The sequence below is a fragment of the Gnatocerus cornutus genome, chromosome 1 (genome assembly GCF_029298725.1).
Source record: "Gnatocerus cornutus isolate USDA-ARS CGAHR chromosome 1, icGnaCorn1.1, whole genome shotgun sequence".
NCBI classification, from domain to species: Eukaryota; Metazoa; Arthropoda; class Insecta; order Coleoptera; family Tenebrionidae; genus Gnatocerus; species Gnatocerus cornutus.
Window position 1 is genome coordinate 16756174 of NC_142233.1, and position 22440 is coordinate 16778613.

A 22440-nucleotide genomic window follows, 5' to 3' on the forward strand; every position below is an offset into this window, starting at 1 on the left:
GATAACAAAATAAAAAGAAGGCAATTAGAGCCATCTGCCTGTGGAAGGAAAAGACTTACCCGATTGCGGTACAGATCTCTAAGCGAACGGCTAGACAACGAAGAAAATTCACCGGAATAATCTCAAATGATGAAGACCAGCTTCTCTCCCGCACCAATGATTTTGATCAAATTCCTAAATCGAAAAAGAAGCTCGAGATCTATCTACTGGCCAAATTTGAGATCGATCGGACAAATTCGGAAAAATGAGGAAAAATTTGATTGGCCATAACTCAGTTATTTGTTAACTTAACTCAAGTTAACTCCAAAATATAGGTGAAATATCGATATCAGAAATTTGGCATAATTTTAGTCATGAATTTCCGCGAAAATTGCGTTTGGTATGTAGGTGATGTACATATTTGTCGAACATTTAAAAAAACCACGGAAACCGTTCATAAACGCAACAATGCTCTGGCGAATCTCAGAGTGTTAATCACATCACTCTGACGTCTCACGCTTCAACAGACGTCTCACTTTATGAACACACCCCTGCGCTCTGCTATGTTTTGATCAACTAATTAGACTACAATAAAATTCTATCGTCGTTCCAATATTAGCAACAATGAAGTTTATAAACATGAAAGCAAAAAACGCCAAACAAAATCGGAAGAATGAAATTATTTTGGAGTTACTTAAAAAAATGTTATCAAAATTACAATTTATTCCCCAAACACCAAATTTGACAAAAAATGCTGACGCGCGTTTCGATAGCAATGCTATCATCATCAGAGCGATGATTAAACTCAGTTTAAACGGGCGTCAGCATTTTTTGTCAAATTTGGTGTTTGGGGAATAAATTGTAATTTTAATAATTTGTCAACAACACCAAGAATTGATCCAATAAATTTTCTTTAAAAAAATGTTGGTGGACTTTTGGTCGTATATAACAAAAGAAAATCATACTATAAGTACATATTTATTTAATCAGAAATAAGGTAATAGATATTACAAAACAACTGTATTTATGGTATAAATAAGTTATTTTAATCTTCGAAGCTTGCCAAATAGCCACACGCATGTGTCATTTAGCGGCTTATTCAGTATATAATTAAAGAAATAAATAGAAGGTGATAATTAATAATAATTAATAATTTATTATTTAGTGTAAAAATAAAAATGACAAGTATTAACATCTATTTATCTTAGGGTAAACTAAAAAATGAGGAGTGCTACCAAAAACCGTAAAAAAGAAAAAGTAAAAGCGTTAGAATGAAAGTACCAGTAAATAAATAAATTCTTAAGATAAACCTTAACATTTTTTTTTGCTTCCGAAAAAACGCCATTGAACAAATAATAATTAGAACCTATACGCTTTTGGTTTATCCGTGTTGTTAGATTAAAGAACATTTATTGAATTTCTTGCGAGCGCTTTCGAGTGTGCTAACTTTTACAGCATGAACTTGTAACATATCCACAATGCTACTGTGTCTATTAATGCTTGCAATCGAAAGCGGGGTGATCCCATCATTTGTCATTTGATTAATGTTTGCCCCCTTGTCCAGTAAAAGACGTACAGTTTCATTTTGTCCCTCTTGGCAAGCAATGTAAAGCGGGAAGAAACCATTATTTGTCGCTTGATGAATGTCTGCCCCGTTGTCCAGTAAAAGACGTACAGTTTCATTTTGTCCCATGTGGCAAGCAATGCAAAGCGGGAAAAAACCATCATTGGTCGCTTGATTAATGTCCACTCTTCGCCTAATTAAATCTTTTATAATTTGGTTATTTCTGTGCAAAATGGCGAAAAGAAGTGGTGTGAGTCCATTCTCGGTGGTAGCTACATTAACTTCCGCACCAGAGGATAATAGAAGTTTTCCAATATCAAAATGATTATTATCAATTGCTACTAAAAGCAGAGTCCAGTTGTCGATAATTCTGACATCAACTAAATTTGTGCCATCGCAAATGAACAATTCAAATGCTTCCATGTACCCGAATTTTGCCGAATAATACAAAATATTGCTCACGTAGCTTGAATTAAGATGTGACAGATTGTTGCCTTGAATTGTTCTCAGTTTGACTTCAGCTATTAAAGAGGTAGTTTGTTGTGCATAGTCCAATGGTGTCATTCTAAATGAATCATCAACTTCGCGACTATTACATTTGTTTAACAAGAAGTCTAACATTTCTGAATACTCGACAGATTCTGCAGAACTACTAAACCGATAATCATGATCTACAATATACGCCCCGTTCACATTTTCCACCTTAAAGTGAGGATGTCTTTGTCCCCAAGAACAAACCAAATGCAATAAATTTCGACCATGTTGATCCTTACAGGTTGCAATATCATTTTTACTTGATTTCAATGAATCTAAATTTCTGTACAAAACCGCGACATGAGCCGGAGAATTTTTTGCCGAAAGTAAATCAAAGAAGAAACGGACGTTGTTGTATTTTTCTTCAAAGAGGATAGATTTGAAGGAACCTTTTTTATCCACATTTTCCGAAAGATACAATGCGACTAAATATTCTGCGAATGACAAGTGGGAGAAAGAAGGAATGTTGCTCTGGTTGTCCACAATTAAACCAATGAGAACATTGTCGGTAATATCCACTTCACATTCGACGTTCAGTTGTGTCAATATTTCCTTTGGGAGAAGCAACTTTAAAGCAAATGTTGTATGTGTTATCATTTGTTGTATTTTCCACTTATTAAACTGCAGTTTTGAATTATGATTTGTCAAACTATAACCGAGTTTTTCTGTATAAAACACTTCAAGTTTCTGTTCCAAGAAATGATGATACAAATTATTAAGTAAAAAGCCTCCATCAAAAAAATCAAATTTGCTGTCGTTCTTTATCAGTTCCGTCATCATGTAGAGTAGCAAAGGCACCCCTAGAATGTTATTTTTCTCAACTAGAACAACAGAAGTCTGCATTTGTTCGATAATTGTTTCGAGTTTGTCGATGGAAATGACATTTCTAAGACGATCGCGAATGTACTTCTTCTGTTCTTCTGTGTCAAATTGAGTAAGATTTCGAGACAAAACATTAAACTTGAGTTCCAAAGATCGTTGCAAATGACTACGTGCTGTAACCCACTGAGACCAACTTTTTTTAGAAAACTCTAAAATTATGTCACTCACAGTTCCAACTTTTTTGGTATCAATTTCGTCCAATGCGTCCCAAACAAAAATGACATTGCCTTGTTTCACGAACATCTCAAAAATTTGTTTATCCCGAGGATTCAAATGTTTGCATTTTTTCGTTATTATGAAAATTAAAAATGCATTGGAATTGTGATCTTTACTTGTTGCAAAAAATGAAAAAATATCTTTTGGGTCTATTATGATTGTCCAAATATTTGAAGGCGTTTGGTTTTTGAGACTCTTCATCAATTCGGATTTTCCCATTCCTGGTTCGCCCACTATCAAATTAATGTTAATTTTAGGTCTTCGAGACCACAAACCTGTTTCATCTAGACGATCAGAAGTTGATAATTTATGGTTTTGCAACTGATTAATATTGCCTTTACTTCGAATCCATTCGAGACAATTGTCGTTTAACCACCTAAAATGGTGGCAATTTTTTCTTTTTGTATTTTTTTGAGAAATTGTCTTGAAGTCCTGAGTACAACATTCAGTTTCAGAAAAGTATACAAGAAATTTTGGATCACTATTTGCTGAAAAGAAGTCATCATTTTGAGTGCCAAATTTGAGAAAGTTATGACGGCTAAATTTGCTTCTTAGACTTTCGATGTCTTTTACATTGTCGATGATCACAACAGTTTTGTCCTCAATATTTTCTAAATAGTTAATATCTACAAGGTGTCGCAATAAATATCTAGGAACATAAGGAAATCGGAAACTCTCTTTTTCCCCGCCTAAATTTAAGGGACCGTTTAACATCTTGACTAGATCGTCACTCTCAACCAAATTAGGGAAGGTTTTTAATTCATTGCATAACTCGCCTAAAGTAATTTCGTTTTTACCTTGAACGGAACACGTAAATGTTTTAATTAATTGACTGAATAAATCTGTGTGAGCTTCAACATGAGGTAGATTTTTCAAAATATTAACATTTTCGGGTAATTTTTCAATTTTAACTTGATCCCCCAATAAAATGTAATTTCGATCCGGACATAACTTGATCACATTGTAAATGAAGTCATCGTCGGCTTCTATAACCAGCGGACATTTACCTTGCAACCAAAATATTTTATTTAAAGTTTCATTCTTAAGATCATCCAAACTGTTAAACACTTTTTGATCTAGCTGATACTTTTTTACTAAAATTCTGACATCTTCTAAATTGTGTATTTGGCTTTTGGTAGCACGCCACATATTTTTTAATTTTTCATAAGAATCGTTTTTTAAATAAATAACATTGAACATGTTAAATGCCGTTTTCAAAACTTGAATTTTCTCTTCACTTCTTCTACAAACATCATTAAAATGCAATGATTTCATTTTGGAAGAGAGAAGTTGCAAGAGAATTACAGATTTAATCCAATTTTTATTTAGTTTTTCTTTGGTGTTTCCTGATTTTGTCCAATCGGTTATAAACTGAATATAACTGTTGGCATGTGTTTGAGTAGCCCCGAAAACGTTTTCGAAATAATCAGATACGCATGTTTTAGTTTGATATACATTTCTTTGGTTAGCATAAAGAAAAAATTTTTGGAAGAACTTTTTGTATTCTTCAACTTCATGGCCATTATTTGAAGTAGAAGAATCACTGTCAATATAAAATTGATAACAATGTTCTGTAGAACTAAAGGTTTTACATATATCATCCAATACTATTTTTTTTACACCAAATGTAAAGTTTTCACCATCGATTTTCAGCCGCGTCGTGTCATCAGGCTTAAATTGAAGATTCGTGTACAAAATAAATTTGTCACAATTTTCCTTCACTTCTTTAAATGAACGAAAATATTTCTTAATGCTAAAATTGCCTTTTGCTCTCTCAAGCTCCTTCAGCGCCAAAGTGCCTTTGTTGATGTGCTTCAACTGGAACGCTAACGTTTCATCCGCACTTCCAAACTTGACTTTAACAACAATGTCATCAAAGTCACCATATTCTTCATGGTTTGCTGAAATTTTGAAGTCTTGGACTTCTTCGTTTGTGGCCAATTTCAAAGCGAAGTGTGCAACGTTGAGATTTTCATAGTCAGTACCCAAATTGGTTGTCCCTGGTCGTGTAGAGAAAAACTGAAAATGATCAAAATGCATTGTATTTTAGGAGCAGAAATTGTGGAGGAATCAAAAACACTTACCTCAGATTGATCAGTGCAATCCGATTCCGGTAGAAAACCTTGTTGGCTTTTCTCGTCTTTAGAGATGTTTGCACGAAATTTTATATCGTTTATGGTCTCATTTGAAGCTAGAAAAAGTTAACTTATCAGTGTTATGTCATCATTACGTCACATTATATCAAATTTCGCCAGAATAGGTCTATGGGCAGATTTTTATGACGATAAAAAGTTAATACTGAAAATTCTCGCCTATAGTTTTTGTACTATGTATTTTAAATTTTTCGTATGCAGGGTAAAAAATGTTGACAATTTGTAAAACGTTTGTAAATAAGTTATTAATTGGACAACAATTTTGAAATTTGATGCATATTCTGTCTATGACTTGCTCCACTCAATTACAAAATTATTGAATGAATAAAATAGATTTTACAAAATTTTGGTACTCCGAGTTAGAAAAATTTTGACATTTCAAAAAACCTTTTTCCGACGACCACTATAAAATATGCCACATTTCATACAGTTTTCTCGTAGTGAAAATTTAAAATTGCAAACAATTTCAGCGCGAAGACGAACGAAGCGCATACCCGTGAGCAATGAAAAATTTGAGATCTCTGATTGGCCGACAACTGTGTGTTTTTATATTGCACACAGATTGACGCAGATCGGGCATTATCGGTATCTAACTTTCGGCGCAACGGCCTAATTATTTTGTCCGCGGATAGGTGCTCTGCCGAATGTCATTTTAAGTTTTAACTTGCCCAGAGATAACTTGACGTGTTTTTGCACCGTTATTAGCAAGTGGAAGAGCGTAAAATAGAAACTTTAATTAAAAAAATAAATATTAACTCTGCGATTTTTGTGATCGTCGGAAAAATATCGTGTACAACACGTGTTGAAAATTCGATTTCACACTCGTTTGCTTAAGCCACTCGCCTAGGCTCGTGGCTCAATTCTGCAAAACTCGTGTGAAATCTTACATTTTCAACACTCGTTATACAATTATATAAATATTTATTATAAATCAAGCTTCAGTGTAATACGATTCTAGTTGAGATCTTTGTCGACTTTTATCGCTTTTGGACATGTTTGTACAAAATCCCAGATTTTATGGTCTCATTTAAAACTATAAAAACTTATTAGCGCTGTCTTATCGTTATCAGTATCACTCTACATCAAATTTTGTCAAAATAGGTCTGTTGCCAGCTTATTTATAACGAGGAAAACATTAATACTCGTATTTTTCGCCGAAAATTTTGTGTGAAGGAAATTCAAAAGGCACAAAGAACGTAAAAAATAAGTCATAATAATTAATGTAAATCTTACCTTTAACTATCTTCTGTCACTTGGAGAACTCTTGAAGACTACAAAAATGTTTCGATACAAAAAAGTAGAAAAGAGTTTTAGTTTTAGTTAGTTTTTAGCACGTTTCATGCAATAACACTTTATAAATCGTTTCACTGTATCACAGCTATTTATATCCAATTCTTAATTATTATCAATGATTTATCGATAAAGTAAAACACACTTTACAGCTTAATAGATAAGTGTTAAACGAAAATTTTGAAGTAAAAATTGCTAATAAATTAGTAGAAAGTCAGATAGTATTTTAGATAGATTTTAAATAAAAATATTCAAAATCTTTAAGATGTTTGAAAATTGTCTGGATGTAATTGAACCTACCTATGAGGGTATTTACTATTTTTTTTTCCATCAAGAAGCGTTACTGAAGAAATTTTCGTACAATGTATAATTTGTCACTGAAATCAGCGGCTTCAATAAGAGAAAGCAATAGTAATGCATTTTTGTAAAAAGAAAATAAAAAAATTTTTTTAAAAATGTTCAAAGTGGCCATAATTTTTGATGAATGCAAACATGTGACCACCGTAATAACGATGGCTTTATTGTGCGCGGCATATGAGTTTATTTTTACTAACCAACTACACCAGTGGTGTAAATTAATAACACCCTGTATAATGCAAGAAATTGTTTAATAAGGGCATTTGGTTTATTGTGTGAAATAAATAGGTTCGTGTCAGGGCAGTTTTAGGTAGAAAATTTGGATCTCAAAACAGATTCCATTGAACTTTCTGCAAATTCATTTCTTCTTCGAACTTGGGAGGATAAAGCTCTGTTTAAAGTGTTTTTATTTTTCAACTTAATTCGATTTTATAAATTTAAGGTAAGTAGGGAAAACTGGGGTAACATGATCCTTCGAGGTAAAATGATTCCCTTTCATTCCCAAACTCCCTAAGTTCCATCTATCGATGAATTGATTAAATATGTTGATGATCCTGCGGATATTGCAAACAAGCAGTAAACAAGCACCTGCATGTAGTTCAGTAGATATTTAAAAAAATTACAGCGATATTTGTGTTTTTCCTTCGTTCAGTCTAAGGTAAGACATTTTTTAATCAAGTGTATTTTACTTTTCGAATTAAAACTTCAAAATGACCCTTGTGGTGTTTTAAAGGATTATCATTAAACTTTCAATTTTTTGTAGATTGAGTTGCAACCTTGCATGTTGTAAATTTTTGGATTATGTTCTATGTTCTTATTGCTCTTGGAGTAAAACTATTACTTAGGTACTGGGTAAAAAAATCCCAAGGTCATTTTACCTCTAATATAAATAAATGGTTTGATATTTGACAAAAGACAGTGACAAAAAACCAAAAGCGAGAAAAAGAAATTTTAGAATGTATTTTTTGGTTGAAAAAAAAATATTTATTCTTCAAAAGAAGAAGATTGGATTAGATGCAGTGTGTGCCAAAAATGGGCTCATGATCGATGTGCAAGAGTAGACGATGAGAAAAACATATTCACTTGCAATTTCTGTTTGGCGGAATTAAAAACTTCTTAAATCTAAAAAACTTCTCGTTTTACAAAAAAAAATGTTATTTTTTGAATGTTTATTTATGTCTTCAATAAGAGTATCTATTTTGTTGTTTTACTTCTTGTTATTTATTATTATTTTTGCTTAACTTATAAAACTTTTTGAACATAACACATCTTTACGATCGAAAGGAATCATTTTACCCCAATCGAGAAATCATTTTACCTCTAGTCCATGGGTAAAATGATCCTTCTGCAGTCGCACTTAATTTTTATTTTAATGAAAATGGTGCAAAATTTCGGATGCAATTTTAGGCGGACTTGTAGTACATTAGTTGTCAAAGCTCCTGCCCAAGTGGTTGATTTATCAATATAATAATTATATTTATCAATATAAACGTTTTGTAGCTATGGTGTAAAGACCTTTGAGAGATCATTATACCCCGGTCTCCCCTACTTTAACACCCAAAGATCCATTCTTGATACAATTCAATACTAAATCCTCTTAAATTTCCCTTAAAGCTCCACAGTTTTCACAAGTTATGAATGACCTTGGTTCAAAATTAATGGAGAGTATTTGAATTTTTTTCCAGCAAGAAATTATTATTAATTACAGGTGTACCAATGAGGTAAAAAACTAAGAAAAAGTATAAAGGAATCAAAAATATTTATCACGGGTGTAGTATCGTCATCCGGTTGACAAATAGTTATCTATAAAAAATACCAAATTAACTTGTAGTTCAATATTTTTTTATTTTCATCAGAACAAATTTCTTTATTGACAATTAAGATCAGTTTTGATATAAGAGTTGTAAACACTTATTACCTCTGCCTTTTCATTATCAAAACATGAGATCCAAATCTCGAAGTTACACCAACTGTAGGAATTATTATTATATAATGATTTTATGATGACATGCGTTCATAAATATGAATTTCTAAAATCGTTAATAATGAATATACAGGTTCCGGCAACACTTGTGTCCACCCCTAAAATCGTCTTTAATTTTAAAGATAAAATTTTGAAAATTTGCATACGCTCACAGTTGACAAAGTTCTAGAAGCTGACGCAAAAATTTGTTTTGTATCACTGATAGTTTTGGCGTCGCGGTTTTATCAAGTTAGTTTCCAATTTCATTACGTCAAAATTGGGAACTACGTTTACACCCATCTGTCAACATCTTGTGTCACAAATGACATCTATCCTTTGGCTCGCTTTAGATTGTAACAAAAGTCTTAATTGGTGCAATTGTCACTTTGTGGATGTAAATTAACGATTTCTGGTGTCCATAAAGTGCAACATGCCCGTGTTAATCAAAATTAACCTTTACAAGAGTAAATGAAGTGACTTGTGAAATTTTGCTGTAAACGTAGTTTGCTGCTGCGCTGTCAGAATTTTGAAAACTAACTTGATAAAACAGCGTTTTTTTCGCAAATTTTAAACACAATTTGCATTAGATTTAAAATAAAAACTCAGGTATTTGTATCACAATTATGTTGAAAAAAAAAAATGAAATCGCGAATTTTTCCGCAAGAACTCAAAAATCGCTAAAAATTATACTTCTTAAGCGTCGCGACGCCAACCAAACCGTGATAAAAAACAAATTTTTGCGTCAGCTTCTAGACCTTTGTCAACTATGAGCGTATGCAAATTTTCAAAATTGTAACTTTAAAATTAAAGACGATTTTTTGGAGGTGGACACAAGTGTTGCCGGACCCTGTATAGAAAGATTTAGTGCTATTTTTATGGGTAAAATTTGGTTCACAGAAAAAATCTGAACCCGCATTTTTCTACATTTTTTCCATCAATCAGAGAAAGAAAATACATATAAAAGTTATTAATTGATTAATTATAATATCATCTAAAATGTACCTATTCACCGGTTCTGAATGCCAAATTTTGGTTTTTTCTACGTTACCAACAAAGGAAAAACATTTTTTTTTTGATAAAAGTTTGCTTTTGTGAAGACCAGAGCAATTTTTCGTATTTTTAAGAAAATGACTGAATTTACATAAATTTATTATAAAATACAATCAGATTTTTTTTTACCAATAAAAAAAAAATTCTACATTCAAACTCATATTCATTAGAATTAGGGGATTTATTATTTAATTTAGACTGTTGCTCGCCCCATTTTTGTGGTGAGTTGGAGTTTCACGACAGTGTCGAACCAACCACAATCGAATCAACAACCACTAATGGTGCGATTACCTATATTCTAACAAATATACGATAATTAGCATTATTTATATTTTGTTTATTAGCCGTCCTAAAAGAGATTCGCGAGATTCGCGAGTGTTTTCAAGTTTTTTCTAAAGTTGCTCGGAAATTTATGACGCACTTAATTGTCAATAACTACTGTGATTTTGATTAAAGTGATAAACTGACAAAGTTTTACTTTCATGACGAGCTAAAAATTTCTAATATTTTTTATTTGATCCTGTAATTTCGGCAGTTTTGATCCTACGGCAATGGAGTTTGATTTGATTACTAATTTTTTCTTATTAACTCTTTATTTTATAGACCAAATTTTTTAACAACAGGGACGGATTTTAGAAATTTTTATTTTTACTACGAGCCAAAAATTTCCCATATTTTCTATTCGGATTTATAATTTTAGTAATTTTTTGATGCTAAAGGTCAACAAAACTTGGAGAGGCAACTACCTTAAACTCGTTGACTATCTTTGTCGAATCTCTTTTTTTTAACAACAGAAACGGATTTTAGAAAATATCATTTTTTAGGATGAGCCAAAAATTTCCAATATTTTTCTTTTAGACCTGTAATTTTGGTAGTTTTGATGCTAGGGCAATCAAATTTGACGAGATTACGAGTTTTGACTTGCTAATTATTTATCCCAAAAACCAATTTTTTTTATCAACAGAGACGAATTTGAGAAATTTTTATTTTCAAGACGGGCCAAAAACTTTTAATATTTTTCATTCGGACCTGTAATATTGGTAGTTTAGATGCTAGGGCAATAAAATTTGATGGGATTACTAGTTTTAATTTTTTGAACATATTTTTAGAAGTTTTTATTTTCTAGACAAGCCAAAAATTTCCAATATTTTTCATTTAAACCTGTAATTTTGGTTTATTTTTTGGACTAACCCAAAATTTTCAAAATTCTATAAAAAAACGTATTTTTAGTTGTGTCAGATGAAATTTGGAGGTTGTTTTTCTTGCCGCATTTATTAACTGTGCCAAATTTCAAAATTCTAGAGCAACAGATTCGGACTTTAAAAATTTAAAAATTTCCAAATTAAAACAGAAGTTGTACCTTTGATCTTGTTGGAGCTACAGCGATAAAATTTGAAGACGTTGCTATTCTTGACCAATTTATTAACTGTGTCGAAATTCTCGAGCAACAGATTTGGATTTTGATTTTTTTTATTTTTTGGACCAAACCCAAAACTTTCAAAATTCTATAAAAAAAACGTACTATTGGTCGTGTTGGTGCTACAGCGATAAAATTTGGAGACGTTGCTATTCTCACCATTTTATTAACTGTGCCAAATTTCAAAATTCTGGAGCAACAGATTTGAATTTTGGAATTTTTTTATTTTTGGAACGAACCCAAAAGTTTCAAAATTCAATAAAAAAATCGTACTTTTGGATGTGTTGGTGCTACAGCGATGAAATTTGGAGACGTTACTGTTATTGATCCAGTTATTGACTGTGTCAAATTTCAAAATTCTGGAGCAACAGATTCGGATTTTAGAATTTTTTTATTTTTATTTTTATTATTTATTTAATTTAATAAAAATAATCGTGTCTATGATGATAGATTGTATAGCATACATTTGTAGATTCTTTATTCAACATTGGACTTGGCTGATATAGTTCCATCGACTCAACTCTGAACTGCTTTAATTCGCAATTTTAAAATCTTAAAAGAAAGAATCCAAAAACAGAGCTCATGAAGACATTTAAAAAAAAAGACTAAAAATCTTACAAAATGTAAAATACAACAAAAGTGTTTATTTATTCCAACAACTTTACACCACATTACATTTTAAAGAACAGACTCATCATAATGGAATGTAACATTTAACTTCTTCTTTCAGCTCTTCCTAAAAGCTAGTATATGCAGCCACATCGAAAAAAAACGAAGTCATATGAATGTTAAAATTCCTCAAATTTGGGATATTTTGTGCAATTATCTCCGCATTGAACGACTCGATTCACTTTGTGGTTTCTTCATTTTTGCTGGCTGAATTTTATCTATAGTATCAACTTAGAAAATTTTAAATATAATAGAATAATTAATAATGGAAAATTTGCCTATTTGTTTCAACACGTTTCATATGAAAAAGTCGTAAAGTTTTTACAACACCCTGTAATTTCTTAATTTTTTATGTTAAAGCAATGAAATTAATGGAAAGCGATCGTCGTAATTGTTTTACCAAAAAGCTCAATTAACAAAGATCAAAAAAGAGAATTTTTAGAAATTTTTGTTTTAGGTACCAAGGCAGTTTTAATAAATAATTTTTAAGACCTTCGTGCCACAGTAATGAAATTTGGGTCAATTAATTATTTTGAGTTGCTTAGTTAGGGTACCAATTTAGAATAATTTAGAACAAATAACAAAATTTTTAGAATTTTTTTTTGAGGATTATGAAAAAGTCACCCTGTAATGTCTTCTTTTTTGGTGTTCAAAGAAAAAAATTAATAGACAGTGGTCGACGTGCTAGTGTTACCAAATAAGCCAGTTTATAAAAACTTAGATCAAAGAGAATTTTTTTTAGAAATGTTTGTTTTGGGTACCAAGGAAGATTTAACAAATACTTTTTTTAACACCTTCTTATTCCTTCATTTTTGGTGTCCCAGTAATGAAATTAGGGTCAATTATTTTTTCTAACTTGTTTAAATAGGGTATTAATTTAAAACAATTAAAATCAAATAACAAAATTTTAAAAATTTTGCTTTGCGGACTATGAAACAATTGTAATTTTTTTTGCAACACCCAATATTTTCATTTTTGGAGTTCAAGAAATGAAATTATTGGAAAGTAATCGTCGTAATACTGTTGCTAAAAGCACCAATTTCAAAAAATTTAGATCAAATAAAAGAATTTTTTGAAATGTTTGTTTTGGGCACCAAGAAAAATTAAAAAAAAGTTTTTAACACATTGTGGTTTCCTCATTTTTGGTGGTACGATAATGAAACTTAAATCGGTTGCTTCTTTTTTACTCTATTAACTATAGTACTAGGTTAGAAAAACTTAAATTAAAAAAAATAATTTTTAGAAATTTTTCGATTTGCGGCTATAGAAAAATTGTCCATTTTATTCAACATCCTGTAATTCCTTTATATTTAGTGCTACAAAAATGAAATTGATGGAACTTGATGTTCTGGTCTATCTTACAAACACCGCCAAATTTCAAAAATTTTGATGTAAGAGACGAATTTTTAGAAAACTTTATTTTGGTTACCAAGGACAAATTAACAAAAAGTTTTTAAAAGTCTGTAATTCTTTCCTTTTTAGTGGCACGGTAGCAAAACTTGGAAAAGTTGCTTCTTTTGCCTTACTTATCTACAGTACTAAATTAGAGAAATTTAGAATAAAAAGAGAAATTTTTAGAATTTTTTGCTTTGAAGCCCATAAAAAACAGTCATTTTTTTTCAAATTTCTGTAATTTTTTCGTTTTTGCTGCTACAAAAATAAAAATAACAGAAATTGTTTTTTTGCCAATTCCACTAAAAGCCTCAATTTACTAAAAATTAGTTTAAAGATTTAGATTTTTCTTTTACTTATTGAGGAAGAGGTTCACTAAATACAAAAACTTTCAACATGAGTTTATTCCAACAACTGTTACAGCACATTACTTTTTAAATAAAAGTCTTCTCATCATTCTCAAATGTAACATTTAATTTCTTCTTTAGCTCTTCCTGAAAACGAGGATACGCGTCCTCATCAAAGGAAAAGGTCGTTCTAACAATGTTAAAATTCCGCAAATTTGGAATATTTTGTGCGATTATCTCCGCATTGAATGATTCTATTGGATTTCTATTTAGATCCAACGTCGTCAAATGTGGCAATCCTTTAAACCGATCAAAAGTCATATTTTTGAAATCATTAAAAGCCAGGGAAATTTTCTCCAATTTCACGTTCTTTCTGAACAAATCCTCGGGGAAATATTTGTATTCGCGAGTACCCGAAATTTGCAGAACCTTCAGGTTTGCCAAGTCTTCGAAAGCATCAGAGTTGAACTCATAAATGAAACAGCTGTAGATAACCAATTTTTCTAACGATTGAAGATTCTTGAAAAATTCTCTCGTCAAGACTGTAAAATTCAAACCTTCCAAGTGAAGTGTTTTCAGACGTGGCAAGTGTTGAAAAGTTTCTTGAGGCACGTCGTAAGACTTAGAGAAAATGAAGGAAAACTCTTCTAAGTTTTTACAGTTATTTCCTCAATACAAAATTCTCAAGTGGAAAGTTCTTTATTCCTTTGTCAACTGAATGGTATTTTGGTTTCCAACATTTTATCCGCTAAAAGTTACCATTAAAAGTGACACTTTTGACCTAATATACAATAAACTTGCAAATAAAAAACGTTCTTGTTTAATTCTACGGTATAAATGTAATGGCAAAGATAAATTTCCCGGCGCATCCACCATTCTTGACAATGATAAAATTTTAACACCCTGTAATTTCTTCATTTTTGTTGTTACAAAAATAAAATTATTGAAAATTGTTTGTTTCACCAGTCGTACCAATACTGCCAATTTACAAAATTTTTTACCACTTAGAAGAATTTTTAGAAATTTTTCTTTTGGTTACCGAGAAAGACAACAAATAATTTTTACCACCTTCTGGTTTTTTCATTCTTGGTGTCACGGTAATAAAATTTGGGTCAGTTAATTTTTTTGACTTGCTTTTATAGGGTACTAATTTAGCAAAATTTAGACCAAATAACAGAATTTTTAGAAATTTTTACTTTGAAAACTATGTAATTTTTTTAAAACACCCTGTATTGGTTTTATTTTTAGTGTTAAAAATTGAAATTAATGAGAAGTATTCCTTGTAATAGTGTTATCAAAAACGATAATTTACAAAAAATTATATCAAAGGAAAGGATTTGCAAAAATTTTTGTTTTGGGTACTGAGGAAGATTTAACAAATAATTTTTAACACCTTCTGGTTCCTTCATTTTTGGTACCACAGTAATTAAATTTAGGACAGTTGATTTTTTTGACTTGCTTATATAGAGTATTAATTTAGAACCATTGAGACCGAAAAACAGAATTTTTAAAAAATTTTATTTTGAGGATTATGAAAAAGTCGCCATTCTATTTCAACCCCCTGCAATTTCTTCACTTTTGGTGTTAAAGAAATGAAATTAATAGAAAATAGTTGTCGTAATGGTGTTATCCAAAGTGCCAATTTACAAAAATTTAGATCAAAGAAAAAAATTTTTAAAAATGTTTGTTTTGGGTACCAAGAAAAATTGTAAAACAAGTTTTGAACACGTTGTGGTTTTTTCATTTTTGGTGGCACGGTAATGAAACTTAAGATTGTTGCTTGTTTTTAACTTTTTTAATTAAAGTACTAACTAAAAAAAATTAAAAAAAATAATTTCTAGAAATTTTTCGATTTGCGACTAAAGAAAAACTGTCCATTTTATTTAACACTGTAATTCCTTTATTTTCAGTGCTACAAATCTAAGATTAATGAAACTTGGTGTTTTTGTCTGTCTTACTAATAGCGCCAAATTTCAAAATTTAGATCAAAAAGACGAATTTTTAGAAAACTTTATTTTGGGTACCAAGGAAAAATTGACAAGAAGTATTTGAAAGTCTGTAATTCTTTCATTTTTAGTGTGACGCTAACGGAACTTGGAACATTTGCTTCTTTTTGATATTTATAATAATTTATTGTACAAACTTAAAGAAATTAGAATAAAAACAAATTTTAAAAATTTTTCAATTTGCGACTATAGAAAAATTGTTCAATTTTTTCAACGCCCTGTAATTCCTTTGTTTTTTGTGTTACAAAAATGAGATTAATGAAATTCGGTGTTCCTGTTTGTCTTACTAACGCCACCAAATTACAAAAACTTAGATCAAGGAGGTAATTTTTTAGAAAACTTTATTTGGGTACCAAGGAAAATTTGACAAAAAGTTTTTCATTTTTTTGGTCATGCCTTACTTATCTACAGTATTAAATTAAAAAAATTTAGATAAAAAGAGGAATTTTTAAAATTTTTTGCTTTGAGAACCATAAAAATCGTCATTTTTTTTTCAAATCCGTGTGTGTAATTTCTTCATTTTTGGTGCTACATTAATGCTACATTAGTTGCAACATGACTTCTTCATTTCTTTGTCAACTGAATGGTATTTTGGTTTCCACCACCAGTTTATACAGTCAAAATTAGATAAAACTAAAATATAATAATAGAAATTGTATAAAGTGACACTGCTGATCTAATTTACAATAAACTGGCAAATAGAAAAACGTTTTTATTTAATCGCACGGTATCAATGTAATTTTCCGGCGCATCCACCATTTTTGATACTAAAAAAAATTTCAACACCCTGTAGTTTCTTTACTTTTGGTGTTACAAATTAAATTTTTATAAGTTGTTCGTCTCATTAATCGTAGCAATAGTCAATTGACAAAAATTTTGATCAATTTAAAGAATTTTAAAAAATTCTTGTTTTGGGAACCAAGGAAGTTTCAACCAATAATTTTTAACACCTTCTGGTTTCTTCATTTTTGGCCTCACTGTAATAAAATTTGGGTCAGTTGATTTGGATAACTTATTTATTTAGATTACTAATTTAGAACAATTTAGATCTGTTACCAAAATTTTAGAAATTTTTACTTTTAGGACTATGAAAAAGTCGTCATTTTTTACAACACTCTGTAATATCTTAATTTTTGGTGTTAAAAGAATAAAATTAATAGAAAGTGGTCGTCGTGAAAATTTTACCAAAAGCGCCAAAAATTTAAACCAAACAGAAGAAATTTTAGAAATTTTTGTACCAAAGAAGATTTAACAAATAATTTTTAACACATTCTGGTTCCTTAATTTTTGGTGTCACGGTAATAAAATTTGGAACAGTTGAATTGCGCTCAACGTGCTTATTTAAAGTGCTAATTTAGAAACAGTTAGATTAAAAAACAGAATTTTTAGAAATTTTTCTTTTGGTTACCGAGAAAGACAACAAATAATTTTTACCACCTTCTGGTTTTTTCATTCTTGGTGTCACGGTAATAAAATTTGGGTCAGTTAATTTTTTTGACTTGCTTTTATAGGGTACTAATTTAGCAAAATTTAGACCAAATAACAGAATTTTTAGAAATTTTTACTTTGAAAACTATGTAATTTTTTTAAAACACCCTGTATCGGTTTTATTTTTAGTGTTAAAAATTGAAATTAATGAGAAGTATTCCTTGTAATAGTGTTATCAAAAACGATAATTTACAAAAAATTATATCAAAGGAAAGGATTTGCAAAAATTTTTGTTTTGGGTACTGAGGAAGATTTAACAATTATTTTTTAACACCTTCTGGTTCCTTCATTTTTGGTATCACAGTAATGAAATTTAGGACAGTTGATTTTTTTGACTTGCTTATATAGAGTATTAATTTAGAACCATTGAGACCGAAAAACAGAATTTTTAAAAAATTTTATTTTGAGGATTATGAAAAAGTCGCCATTCTATTTCAACCCCCTGCAATTTCTTCACTTTTGGTGTTAAAGAAATGAAATTAATAGAAAATAGTTGTCGTAATGGTGTTATCCAAAGTGCCAATTTACAAAAATTTAGATCAAAGAAAAAAATTTTTAAAAATGTTTGTTTTGGGTACCAAGAAAAATTGTAAAACAAGTTTTGAACACGTTGTGGTTTTTTCATTTTTGGTGGCACGGTAATGAAACTTAAGATTGTTGCTTGTTTTTAACTTTTTTAATTAAAGTACTAACTAAAAAAAAATTAAAAAAAATAATTTCTAGAAATTTTTCGATTTGCGACTAAAGAAAAACTGTCCATTTTATTTAACACTGTAATCCCTTTATTTTCAGTGCTACAAATCTAAGATTAATGAAACTTGGTGTTTTTGTCTGTCTTACTAATAGCGCCAAATTTCAAAATTTAGATCAAAAAGACGAATTTTTAGAAAACTTTATTTTGGGTACCAAGGAAAAATTGACAAGAAGTATTTGAAAGTCTGTAATTCTTTCATTTTTAGTGTGACGCTAACGGAACTTGGAACATTTGCTTCTTTTTGATATTTGTAATAATTTATTGTACAAACTTAAAGAAATTAGAATAAAAACAAATTCTAAAAATTTTTCAATTTGCGACTATAGAAAAATTGTTCAATTTTTTCAACGCCCTGTAATTCCTTTGTTTTTTGTGTTACAAAAATGAGATTAATGAAATTCGGTGTTCCTGTTTGTCTTACTAACGCCACCAAATTACAAAAACTTAGATCAAAGAGGTAATTTTTTAGAAAACTTTATTTGGGTACCAAGGAAAATTTGACAAAAAGTTTTTCATTTTTTTGGTCATGCCTTACTTATCTACAGTATTAAATTAAAAAAATTTAGATAAAAAGAGGAATTTTTAAAATTTTTTGCTTTGAGAACCATAAAAATCGTCATTTTTTTTTCAAATCCGTGTGTGTAATTTCTTCATTTTTGGTGCTACATTAATGCTACATTAGTTGCAACATGACTTCTTCATTTCTTTGTCAACTGAATGGTATTTTGGTTTCCACCACCAGTTTATACGGTCAAAATTAGATAAAACTAAAATATAATAATAGAAATTGTATAAAGTGACACTGCTGATCTAATTTACAATAAACTGGCAAATAGAAAAACGTTTTTATTTAATCGCACGGTATCAATGTAATTTTCCGGCGCATCCACCATTTTTGATACTAAAAAAAATTTCAACACCCTGTAGTTTCTTTACTTTTGGTGTTACAAATTAAATTTTTATAAGTTGTTCGTCTCATTAATCGTAGCAATAGTCAATTGACAAAAATTTTGATCAATTTAAAGAATTTTAAAAAATTCTTGTTTTGGGAACCAAGGAAGTTTCAACCAATAATTTTTAACACCTTCTGGTTTCTTCATTTTTGGCCTCACTGTAATAAAATTTGGGTCAGTTGATTTGGATAACTTATTTATTTAGATTACTAATTTAGAACAATTTAGATCTATTACCAAAATTTTTAGAAATTTTTACTTTTAGGACTATGAAAAAGTCGTCATTTTTTTACAACACTCTGTAATATCTTAATTTTTGGTGTTAAAAGAATAAAATTAATAGAAAGTGGTCGTCGTGAAAATTTTACCAAAAGCGCCAAAAATTTAAACCAAACAGAAGAAATTTTAGAAATTTTTGTACCAAAGAAGATTAAATAATTTTTAACACATTCTGGTTCCTTAATTTTTGGTGTCACGGTAATAAAATTTGGAACAGTTGAATTGCCCAACGTGCTTATTTAAAGTGCTAATTTAGAAACATTTAGATTAAAAAACAGAATTTTTAGAAATTTTTACTTTAAGGATTATGAAAAAGTCGCCTTATTTTTACAACACCCGTAATTTCTTCATTTTGGGTGTAAAAGGAATGAAATTGATTGAAAGTTGCTGTCGTAATAATGTTACCTAAAGCGCCAATTTACAAAAATTTAGATCAAAGAAAAGAATTTTTAGAAATGTTTGTTTTGGGTACCAAGAAAAATTCAAAAAATAGTAGATTTTGTTATAAGGCAGAAAAGTGGTATTTTTTGTCGAGCAATTAAATTGCAGCAAAACCACTTCTCGGCCAAATAACAAATACTACTTTTTCTCCAATCGTTAAATTCAGTTTCACGACCGACAATGAGTGATGACATTTACCGTGAAAAATTTAGTTTTCAAAAAGTTTCAAAGTTAAGATCGTGCAAATGCAAGTGCAAAATGTAAGTCTCAAAGAGCAGCCGTCACAAAAAGTAGTACGTTTTTTGCCTAGGCAGCAAAAGTGTTTCCATGTCAACAAGTGCTTTTCATTATTTATAACAAAATTGCCTACTTTACTGTCTAAAAACGACTAAAAAATACTGACTTTTTGTGACGTTTGGAGAAAAATATTTTTTTTCGTACATATAATTACATTCTTCCAAATTAAATTCACTTTCTGCTTCTGCTTTTGGAAGAATTTCATGCACTGGTGTTGTTGTCTTCTCTCTAGACAAGCATCCTTTCTGTTTTTTGCACAAAAAACTGTTTGGTTTGTCGGCTGATCAAAATTTTAAAAAATGCTTTTTTGTAAAAATGACGTATAATTGGTACGTTTGTCGAAAAATTTTTATTATGTCTATTTTAAAAGTTTTACACAGCTCAATTTTTGAAAAATGTGGTTCAAGATTTGATTTAGATTGATTAAATTATATGTATACAGGGTGTTATGGAAATGAGTGCACAAAATTAAACTGGTATGAATATATCCGCACAGACCTGTCAAATTTGACAGTTATTTTTAAATGCAAATGTAATTCTTGAATTTTTGTGTCAAATATCTAGACGATTCACTGTAAAACAACATGCATAATGATAAAAATGAATTGGTTAGGTCGTTTTTGACAAATCCGTTTTGACAGGTCTGTGCGGATATATTCATATCACACTAGTGACTTTTACTTTCGGAATGGATGTACCAAAACATGAACCATCTAAATATGTGGCATACGTCACTTTTTTATGAGGTTGTAGAAAAATGACATTTAGAATAGATAAGAAATGAACTATTGTCGAAACTTATGGTTTCTTTCTGATGATGAAAGGTCGTAGGAAAAACAGTGTACATAACTCGTCGGAAAGTGTCTTTCTCCTACTTCTACACTCGTGCGAAATTGGTCACTTTCCGTACTTGTTATGTAAATATCTATTGTCGCATAGACGAAGGTTAGTATCCATAATGCATAGTAAAAATTTTCATTGATTTTTAAATTGAAAACGAATTTTGGAATTTTTTTTATTAAGAAAAGTTGTTGCATTATGGTGAGTTCTCTTACCAGTTTAATTTTGTGTACTCATTTCCATAACACCCTGTATAAGCAATTAGGAAATTACATATTAATCTCATTATTGGAATCAGTCGTGTTTCGACTTTTGATTAAGACGGTCGTTTCGTGCTGTTCTGAGAAAATATCTTGCAAGGTAAAGTACTACCCTATATTATTGAAGAGTTTTCAATTCAGAGAAACGTTAGGCGCCTTTGATTGTCCATTTTTTCAGTTTGTTAGCGTTAACGCAAGTAGTTTAATATACAGAGTGTTAATGTTTAGCAATAATCGGATTTTAAAGAAAGTTAGATACATATTGCAAGGCTGACTAAATGCAACAAGTTTTTAATGTAAGAAATTGCGTCTCATTTTTCGGTAAATTTCCGACTGATTAGTGTTAATATTGGCGAAACGGTATTTTCCGCGAGTCTTGAAATGAAATGTTTTTTTGAAAACGTGAGGCGAAATAGTAACGAAACCTCAGGAATTTAATAGATTTTCTATCAGGAGATATATTTTGACCGTATGGCATTTTCCGTACGTTTTAGCCTTGTTTTTTAATGCAGATTATGTAATTGATGGAGTTGCATTTTGGTAATTTTAGTGCTACATCTATGAAATTTGGGGAAACTGCTAGTTTTCAATCATTTATTAACTCTGGCAAATTGCAACATTGTAGCTCAAAAGAGACAAGTTTTAGAAATTTTTATTTTCAACGTGAACCCGAAATATGAGAAATCCTCCCTTAAAATTCGCGATTTTGGTAATTTTAGTGCTACAGCTATGAAATTTTGGGAAATTATTAGTTTTAAATCGTTTATTAACTCTGCCAAATTGCAACATTGTAGCTCAAAAAACACAAGTTTTAGAAATTTTTATTTTCAACGTGAACCCGAAGTATGAGAAATCCTCCCTTAAAATTCGCAATTTTAGTAATTTTAGTGCTACATCTATGAAATTTGGGGAAATTACTAGTTTTTAATTGTACATCAACTCTGGCAAATCGCAGCATTGTAAACCGAAAGACACAAATTTTAGAAATTTTTATTCTTAAGGTGAACCCAAAAAATAAGAAATTCTTCTTTAAAATTCGTAATTTTGGTAATTTTAATGCTACAGCTATAAAATTTTGGAAAATTACTAGTTTTCAATCGTTTATTAACTCTACCAAATTGCAACATTGTGGATTTAAGGAAATCAATTTTAGAAATTTTTATTTTCAAGGCGAAGCCGAAATATGAGAAATCCTTTCTAAAAAATCCGTAATTTTGGCAATTTTAGTGCCACAGTTATGCAATTTTGAAAAATTACTAGTTTTAGATCTTTTATTAGCTCTGCCAAATTGCGACATTGTAGATCGAAA

At 30.1% G+C, this 22440-nt stretch overlaps 1 protein-coding gene across 1 annotated transcript; it reads right to left on the minus strand.

Annotated features, from left to right (window-relative positions):
• Positions 1-1262: 1262 nt before the first annotated feature.
• LOC148180590 (uncharacterized) lies at positions 1263-6903 on the minus strand. The gene is made up of 3 exons (XM_088049803.1): positions 6562-6903; positions 5260-5366; positions 1263-5194 (listed from the first exon to the last, which is right to left on the minus strand). Exon 3 carries the CDS (start codon positions 4448-4450, stop codon positions 1373-1375), a length of 3078 nt encoding a protein of 1025 aa, XP_087905929.1. The 5' UTR covers positions 4451-5194; positions 5260-5366; positions 6562-6903; the 3' UTR covers positions 1263-1372.
• Positions 6904-22440: the final 15537 nt, after the last annotated feature.